The sequence below is a fragment of the Ostrea edulis genome, chromosome 2, assembly GCF_947568905.1.
Source record: "Ostrea edulis chromosome 2, xbOstEdul1.1, whole genome shotgun sequence".
NCBI classification, from domain to species: domain Eukaryota; kingdom Metazoa; phylum Mollusca; class Bivalvia; order Ostreida; family Ostreidae; genus Ostrea; species Ostrea edulis.
The window spans coordinates 79,795,557-79,805,556 of record NC_079165.1 but is presented as its reverse complement, the minus strand read 5'-3'; the positions used below and the strand labels follow the sequence as shown (position 1 = coordinate 79,805,556).

At 35.6% G+C, this 10,000-nt stretch overlaps 1 protein-coding gene across 6 annotated transcripts in view; it reads right to left on the bottom strand.

The window, feature by feature from the left end:
- Window positions 1-52: 52 nt before the first annotated feature.
- The window catches only part of LOC125678900 (alsin-like), a 64,165-nt gene continuing 54,217 nt past the window's right edge, over window positions 53-10,000 (bottom strand). For 5 of the 6 annotated variants that reach the window (XM_048917686.2, XM_048917687.2, XM_056154957.1 and 2 more), the window contains 7 exons: window positions 8,728-8,823; window positions 8,069-8,245; window positions 6,832-6,874; window positions 5,778-5,839; window positions 1,821-1,884; window positions 1,489-1,671; window positions 53-330 (listed from right to left, as the gene is read on the bottom strand). In XM_048917686.2, coding sequence (XP_048773643.2) covers window positions 283-330; window positions 1,489-1,671; window positions 1,821-1,884; window positions 5,778-5,839; window positions 6,832-6,874; window positions 8,069-8,245; window positions 8,728-8,823 — 673 coding nt within the window. In that variant the 3' untranslated portion in view covers window positions 53-282. Of the gene's footprint in view, window positions 331-1,488; window positions 1,672-1,820; window positions 1,885-5,777; window positions 5,840-6,831; window positions 6,875-8,068; window positions 8,246-8,727; window positions 8,824-9,488; window positions 9,643-10,000 lie in introns of those variants that run through there. The other variant, XM_056154960.1, reaches the window with a different exon arrangement.

Here is a 10,000-nt window from a genome sequence, read left to right as displayed (position 1 = left end):
ATCGTTCCTCCACCATAATTTGTAAATGATACTTTCAAGAACAATGAGTAGATTCTTTTTGTAAATTCTTCATTTTCAATGAATATAACAATTTATACAAAAAAACATGATTAACTTCCTATGAAAATGAAACAAAAGAAAATTGTATCAAAATATGATATGTCAACAGAACTTAAAACTGAAAAATCAAATCACAATGGCACAAAGTCTAAGCTTTGGTTTTCTGGAATGCCTCACGGGTTTGTAGGATGTTGAAGTTTCCCTGTAGGGTCATCACGAAAATCAACCATGGCCAGGTATCTTTTCATTTTGTATTTGAAAAAAACAAGCCTGAAAAATAAAAAAAAAATGCAAAATTAATGTCTTTTGCATTTCACAGCCTGATAAAAGTTTCCTGACACTAAAACCTATTTACTTTATTTCACAGCCTGATAAAAGTTTCCTGACAGTAAAACCTGTTTACTTTATTTCACAGCCTGATAAAAGTTTCCTGACAGTAAAACCTGTTAGTTTCCTGACAGTAAAACCTGTTTACTTTATTTCACAGCCTGATAAAAGTTTCCTGACAGTAAAACCTGTTTACTTTATTTCACAGCCTGATAAAAGTTTCCTGACAGTAAAACCTGTTTACTTTCAGCGTTACTTTGTGTTTTTAGTGGAATCACAGATCAACACATGCATCATTGATTGAGACTGGAGGAAATGCATCAATTGTATGTCTGTTTATTATTTTGATTGATTGAGTTTCTTTTCTCTGTGTCTCTTTGAGGGTATACTGTTTACTTTCTATATTTTTTCATTTTACAATCCCTGGAAAATGAGCTAATTTGTCATTATACTGAAATTTAGAACTTTCAGCTATATTTCATCTCAAACTGATGAAAACTAAAATCTTTAATGCTGAAAATATTCGGCATATCTGGGGGAAGGGGTGTGTGTGTGGGGGTGGGGGGGGGGGGGGGGGGGGGGGGCTTTGTGACAGGCAGAATGGAATAATTACTGAGATTTAATGTTCCCTTCACTCTTTGTAAGATGGGGGGCAAAAAATGAATTTTTACCTATTGAACGATTGTGGAATCATTTAATTTTGGGAGCACAAATTCTCACAGATAGTCAAGATTTTACAACTTTGTTGGGATTTGGGTATGGTATCTGAACATTGAAGCATCTTACAAATTGTGGTTTGAAATTCTGAAATCCATGGGACAGAGGTACCCTGGAAAATTAAAGAGGCCATCCACGGAGATATTAGGCACTTGCTATACACTTGTAATATTGCTGGCACATGCTATTCCCAAAAATATTATTTTATTATTCATCATACTCAATAAAAGTTAAGATCATATGCCAATTTTAACAGACGTGAGGTAAATTTCACGAAAAACACTATTAAGCAGTAGCTCTCACAAAATCTAACAATTCTGGAGTATTCTAGAGCAACTCGAATATTCAGTTTAAGCCAGTTTTTTTAAATTCATGTGATCTTACATGAAGCATTGTGAACATAATGCCGAGTTCCCCACTCTCCAGATGGCGCTCCATCAAATCTTGAATCAGGTGGATTTCTGCGCCCAGTTGGCGTATCTGTGCCCGTATGACTATGTAATGAAATATCGGGAATAAATCGTCCATGCACCACATTTGCACATTTCCCAAGCTCTCCTGAACAGTCTGTGAATAAAAGAGACATTATCCAACAAAAGTTATACTTGTCATTTTACATACTGTAGGGTATGTACTTTTTGTATGTAGTAAATTGTTGCAGAAAATCTTTTGGGAAAGAAATTCATAATAAACAAATTACAAATTAATTTTGTTACCTTGGTGATTTCTGAAAATGTTTTCTGTATAACCTCAAGTTTCTCCTTTGGACTGAAAGCTGTGCTGTAAAAAATAACCTAGAAATTATTACAGAGGTAGACAAAGAAAGAATTAACAAATTTAGCCAATAAACTCCGAAACCCTTACTGCTTGCACCTTTGATATTGTTTCATATGTGAGGTGAAGTCCGTAAGCTAAAAGAAAATCTTACTTCATTAGTAAATATTTGTAAGATTAATCAAAAACATACTTTCATTTTCGATAAACTAACCCGAAATAGCAAAAATGAAAGTAAAGTGGCATATCTAAGCCGTTTTCTTTTCTCTTTTTTTTAATGACAACTAAAGATAATAAGATATGAAGTTAATAAGTTGTTTATCGATGCTTGATTTTGATCTTATAGAAGAAATAAGTTTTGATAATTGTTGAACAAATAAAATATGCATATTTATTTCTTCTATCCGTGATTTTAGTGTTACATCAGCCTTATGGAAACTTCCAGAATAAAGCGAGGCAACATCATATGTCCAATCGCACATGCTCAAGGTTTTTTTTTAAATTCTTAAACAGAGAAATTTGTTTGTACAAATGTTATCCATTCTTGTTATGTTGTCCTCAGAATTTCAAAATTATTAACTGAATGATACAAATTGAAGGGTTTGGAGAAATTACACATATTCAGTCATTTCCTTTTTTAGAACACACATTAAATCTTTCAATGCTTTTCACACTATTCCTTGTTTCCATGCTTAGAATTGTAATTCATTTAAGAAAAAGATTTCATTTTTGAAAATACATGAGGGTATGAATTGTGACGCTTCATGCTGGTTATCTTTGCTAGCTACGGGTTTACAATCCGCTCCGCTTCTCTACAAACCCTTGGCTGCTTTAGAACAATTTTCGTAGCTTTTAGTGGCACCCTCTATTGGAGGGAGAATCAGAAAACAACCCTGCTTGGATTACATCATGCTTATCCAATGGAAATTCGTGTTTCAGCTACTGTTTAAAACTTGCCCTCAGAGAGTAACGCAATGTGGTATGCAAATCATTCAAAATATTAATAATAAATTTAATTATTTCTTAATTGCATACTTGAAAAAGAAATCAGTGCGAATAGTATTTATAAAATAAACATGTGGTGAACCTATGAAATACATGTAGTCATTGAGTCTATGTCTAAAAATAACCCCTCGCCTGTAAGGTGAATTCCAAATTGAGGAAAATTCCTCTGACACAACTGTCTAAATCTGGGATAGATAGAACATAAAACAACGAATTACAACACAGTCAACTCTCGATAAACCGCCTCCTTTTGTTCTGTTGACTTTATGGTGTTATAACGAATTTGGCGATGAATTGAATTTCCGCTATCTTGGGAAGAAAGAGTTACTTTTCTAATATATGTAAGAGTTATTTTTCCTTTAACTTACAAACTTATGAAAAAAATATCTCGTAATTATTTTTCCAAATTTTCTAGCATGATTAAAATAGTTTTATCAATAATAAGGCTTCATTTGAAAACAAGACACATATACACAGTATGTTTCAAGTTATTTATAAACCATGTCCAGTGTCGGTATTTAGCGCAACACATGGCTGTTTCCTGGTAGGTGGACGAAGATCAACGAGTATTTCACTCTTTGTAGCCAAATATCACCCATTGTCCTCCTTTTTATGGACATTTCCCATAAAACAGTAGAATAATTTGGGATTTCCTGTTGTGTACATTTCGGATGGTTTTCATGGTATGTAATTATTTACTTGTTTTCTTAGAAATTCAACAGAAACCTCTTTTGTGGCAAAGACATAGCTACACTAAAATATTTTTTGATGAGGTAAAAACAACAAGACTACAGTTAATATTAAGTAATTATGTTGTTTATTTAATACTAGGTTCCTTCTGCCCAGGTGTATGCCGGAGATCGATAATGACCAATTCCCTGCATCATTGATCACGTGCAACCATGGCGGTTTATCGAGATAATTAACACTTTGATATAGACTTTTGTACTTAAAATACCGTGGTGGATGGCGATAGCGAATTTAGCGTTTTAATGAGAATTTTAAGTAGTAGGAAAACGTTCTTAGAAAAATGTGGCGTTATAACGAAAATGGGGATGAATTGAGTGGCGATAATTCAAGAATTAACTGTAGATGTTTGATATTAAACTTATGGTACAGTACTGTGGTAAATAAAATGCACTTCTTTAGGAAGATACGAGTCTGAACTGCGCACGTGGCATCATTGGTTTGAATGTGTATTTGTTACCCAGCCGAGTGACAGTTGTGGGTACACATTCTTTTGTTTTGCACGTGATCTAACGTAACACGTTCTCTGATTGAGCAGTGGACTTTTCCTGTGTCCAATCATATGCTGAAAGTTGAGGCTACGAACATTGCACTAAATCTGCCAAGGGTTTGTGGAGAAGAGGAGCGAACGTAAACCCTTGGCTAGCGAAGATGCATGCCGGTATACTTCATTAATGTCAGTATAAAGCATGGCAGTTCATACCCTCATGTCTCTTCAAAAATGAAATTTATCTTTTATACTAACATTTTACTTTCATTTCTGTTAGAAGTAAGATACACATGTTTATATATACATATAAGTATATACTAGAGTATAATTTGTCCAAACCGGCCTCTGAGTACTCCGGCGCTCTGTGAATTCCGGCCACAAAATATAGTCCCTAACATTTCTTTAACAAATCCTTTATTAATAATTCCCTGTACTCCAGATACTGCGTATTCTGTATATCAGCCGGCTTACACAGTCCCAACTGCTATCAATTAACTTTAATTATCCTGTGTAAACCGGCCCCTCGATGATACACCACCCTAATTGTTGCGGTCAATTTTATTCAGTGTACACAAGGTCCCAACTGCTCATAATTAGCTCTAATTATCGCATTTAAACCAGCCACTCCACGATGACCAACCTGTTGGTATTCGGTCGATCACACGCGGTGCACACAAAGGGTGTCTCAAGGGAAGCCACAGGTAAGTAAAAGATTGCAACTGGCGATGAGTCACGATCAGTTTAAAATAAAACCTGATTTTTAGGGGGTGCACTTTTCAATTATGACAGCACCACGCACGAGGTAATGGCGCCCTCCCCCTAATGACAGAGACGAGAACTGACATTAAAAGACAAAGTTCAATTAATCGATGAATTCGATACATTTTTGGAATGAAACAAAATCGGCAACAATCCCATTATGTTTTCCAAAAGCAGAGTTTCCCCTCGTGGACTTCTCGGAGCTCTACCGCGAGTCAGACAGTGATGATATGCAGTTAGTTAGCACAACTCGCCATGTCTGGTCGATCACTCAGCATTACATCAGTTTCCGTTTCACAAATTGAGACAGTTGAAAGCGATATGTTTACAATGAAAGCTGGGAAAGACAAAATTTAAACAAATACAACACAAACTTGACGAACGTAAGTCTACATAATGTAGCACTTGATAACGGTGATGATGTAGACGAAATCGACCACTTACCAACAGAAAATTGCATGAATAATTCCCAGATCTTAAACTGTTTAATAAAAATTGAAACTTTTTCAAATGAGCACGACAATAAAACACTGACATTTATATTTTTACATTTTGAATTCTTTTGTGATATATTAAAACGTTAGCAATCATTACACACGTATGCATAGATAGTGAATAGAAGGGAAGCAACTCTCATTCTTGTCAACATTCTGCACTCTGGACTCTGTGCAAACCGGCCAATTTCTTTGGAACCACACATAGCCGGTTTAGACAGATTATACTGTACATATATCAAGTTGTTCTGTATTCATACGCATATTACTTAAAACTGCAGAGCGTTCATGTGGAAATGCCCATCATTACAATTTGTAAAGATCTCAACAAAAACATTGGAAATGTAAATGTATACACATGTAGTAAAAATAAAATTACGGTATATGGTTTGTGTTTCACCAACCTAATGTGTTGTAATGTTTCTATTGAAGAAAGATAACAATGGTTTCTCAAGGCTGACAAGCTCTACAACGAAAGCAAAAGACAAATCAATTATCAATGAAAAGATAACAATGACAAACAAATTGTACATCAAATATGCACTGTACAAGTCCTATGATAGGTACATAATGTTTGTAATGACAATCGGTGCATCAAATACACACTGTACAAGTCCTATGATAGGTACATAATGTTTGTAATGACAATCGGTGCATCAAATACACACTGTACAAGTCCTATGATAGGTCCATAATGTTTGTAATGACAATCGGTGCATCAAATACACACTGTACAAGTCCTATGATAGGTCCATAATGTTTGTAATGACAATCGGTGCATCAAATACACACTGTACAAGTCCTATGATAGGTCCATAATGTTTGTAATGACAATCGGTGCATCAAATACACACTGTACAAGTCCTATGATAGGTCCATAATGTTTGTAATGACAATCGGTGCATCAAATACACACTGTACAAGTCCTATGATAGGTCCATAATGTTTGTAATGACAATCGGTGCATCAAATACACACTGTACAAGTCCTATGATAGGTCCATAATGTTTGTAATGACAATCGGTGCATCAAATACACACTGTACAAGTCCTATGATAGGTACATAATGTTTGTAATGACAATCGGTGCATCAAATACACACTGTACAAGTCCTATGATAGGTCCATAATGTTTGTAATGACAATCGGTGCATCAAATACACACTGTACAAGTCCTATGATAGGTCCATAATGTTTGTAATGACAATCGGTGCATCAAATACACACTGTACAAGTCCTATGATAGGTACATAATGTTTGTAATGACAATCGGTGCATCAAATACACACTGTACAAGTCCTATGATAGGTACATAATGTTTGTAATGACAATCGGTGCATCAAATACACACTGTACAAGTCTTATGATAGGTACATAATGTTTGTAATGACAAGGTCATTGTATTTACGTGTATAGTTGCAGTGCATGTTCTGGACTGTGAAATTGTATGCCGACTTACTTGTGATTTGTCCTGAAGCAATGAATCAATGAGCCAGAATTTCCTACAAAGAAAAAAACATGCATTTTGTAAAAGACAATTTGAAGCAATAACAACACTACTGATTTCAACATAAATCCTGGAACTATCACCAGATGCATGAAACACAAAATTAACATACATTCAAAAACTCAGAACTTTCTCTAATTACAGTGTAATTAATTTTTTTTTATTTGCAAGAATCTTTTCTCATTTTCTGCACAGCTTTTAGACTCGCTTGACTTTTGAAGTTTGCTGTGCTGTGATTCGCTACATAAAATCTCATGATTATTCATCATCTCTGGTCATCTCATTAGAACGTGACCCCCAATGTGATGTCATTAGATATCAGTGTAGCAAGTATGCAAGCGGATCTAGATTCTAATTTTAATTAGACTAACTTGAGTGGGGAGAGAGAGAAATCTTAATTTGCATAAATTCAAATCTAGATTTAGTACATGTTTGCATATATAATATGTTAATTTTCTCTTACAAAATAAAATGCTGGGACCTTTTATCTAAATCCCTGTGTATTCAAGAATTCTTTATGTCGTCTTGCTCAGTGGTTATGTAGAGGAACACAATAATTATATCAAAACATTAGAGACAGCTGAAAAGATGAAGACAGTGAGAAAAACAAATGATAAACAACCTTTGATCTCAAAACTTCAACTGAGACAAAGAATCTAAACATGACTGATATTTGATATAAATACTAATATTTACAGTTTTCTTTCATACTGGATGACCTCCAGAAACACTATAGATCCCACAATTCCCTGTCTGTTTGATTTCCTGACCCACTTACTGGTCAATTCATAGGAATGCCATCAATCCCAAAATCCTTGCCTGTTTGATTTATAGATCCACTTACTGGTCAATCCCCAGGTACACCATCAATCCCAAAATCCCCTGCCTGTTTGATTTCCTGACCCACTTACTGTCCCAAGGAATACCATCAATCCCACAATCCTCTGCCTGTTCAATTTCCTGACCCACTTACTGTCCCAAGGAATGCCATCAATCCCACAATCCTCTGCCTGTTCAATTTCCTGACCCACTTACTGTCCCAAGGAATACCATCAATCCCACAATCCTCTGCCTGTAAAATTTCCTGACCCACTTACTGGTCAATCCCCAGGAACACTATCAATCCCAAAATCCCTTGCCTGTTTGATTTCCTACCCCACTCTCTTAACATTTATACAGTTCCACTTACTGGTCGATCCCCAGGAATGCCATCAATCCTACATCCCCCTGCTTGTTTAACTTCCTGACCCGCTCCCAGTACTTCTCATTTTCCTTATCATTGTAGAGTGCATAAAGGTCAAACAAAGGGGGATAAATCTTCGGGAGAAGAACTGGATGAATGAGGGTGCCACAGCTTACAACTACACTGAAAGGAAAAATGTCAATTAATTATTGATGGTTTTGATTGTGGGTAAAAAAAAAAGTGCATTTGCCAAAGTAATGATATTGTTCATGCACTTTAACTGACAGTATTCACGTTCCAGTTCACAAGAGTAATGATTTATGATCACAACAATGAAATATAAATATATTTTCAGAAGGAGAGCAGCTATTATATATTGCCATTTCAGAAGTGCACAAAATTCTGAACAAGTTTTTACAGAAAACATATTCAAAATTTATTGCAGGTCATTGATAAGGCAATCATGAATGCATTTTATGTGTAAAGATACATGTATATATTTTGGCATCAATCCTGAATTAGCACAATAGCAACTCCGACAAAATATGAATCCCGCTAAAATATATACACATACAACAAGTGTATGGCACAACTTTTGAAAACACCTACAAAAGTACAGTTCAAATTAACAGAGATTGAACTACTGGGTGAACTAAGCCTCTTACGAAGTCTCCTCCTCTGGAGTGGTCTCCCTTTCCACACTTGTTTCGGACTCGATCAGGATAGGGCCCCCATTCTCTGGCAAGTCAGGGAACAGAATCCTAGTGGGAAATCAATAACTCTCATTAAATATATGTATTAATAAACTGATACTTATACATAGAGACTTAAATATGATCCGTTTCTATTAAAGTTGACTAATAATCCTGGCTTACGATACATGACTTCATAATGCACAAGATGTGATGTGAAAAGGTTCATAAGTTAAACATGCAAGATATAGGTCTTTGAATTGTACAAAATATACCTGAAGCCACATACAACAAACATATTCAATGTACAGGATGTAAAATAGTACATGTATAGCATGTCAACTTCACAGAGACCCATGGACCAAAACGCTCACCTGGGTCACCTTGCTCAAACATAGATAATCTTACTTTCATCCCTTATTGTAGTCTCATTCAGGATCCAGAGTCTTGAAAAAAAACTTGTATCTGATTTCACTACCTGAGAAGGGCAATATTCAGTTAATATTAACTTCAATGGTAGGTGAATCAATGTATTCACTGTATCAAAGTCCATAATCATCATGTGAATAATTAAAACATTCACAGAAGTCTGAAGGCCTCGCTATATCATGATTAAATGTTACTGAACACACTTTTGTTCATACTTGACAGATTCCTCTCTCCACCAAAGAATCTGCAGAATGTTTACTACAGTCCCTGAAACGTTCTACTTTACCATTTTTCCGTTCGCTCACCGTTCGTTCAGCATGCATTCACCGTGCGCTCTCCGTTCACAGTTTTGCGTTCAGCGTGCGCTCAGCGTTCATTCATCGTTCAGCGTGCGCTCACCGTTCGTTCATCGTTCAGTCTTTTCATTGTCATTCGGAACACCAAAGTGAAAGGACCAATCTTGATAGCAAGTCGAAAATGAAAATTGAACGTGTACGTAAGAGTGGAAGGATACTCTCTTACTATATCAGAAATTTAATTTTGAAGTCCAAAATGTCAGGATTATCCACTGTAAATGCCGAAAGGTTCATTTGAGCTTTGTTAAAAACAATTCTAAATGAGAGACGAATATAATGAGCTTGTCGTTATGAATTTAACCCAAGTACAAAAAATAAGGCAGTTTCAGGTAATGAAAACCTCTTCCCTGTGTTCATTCACGATTTAGCATAAATTTACAAGTTCGGGCACAAATTATTATAATTATTTTGCATTGCTTGACAAGAGTTTTAAACAGCACCCCCCCCCCCCCCCCCCCCCC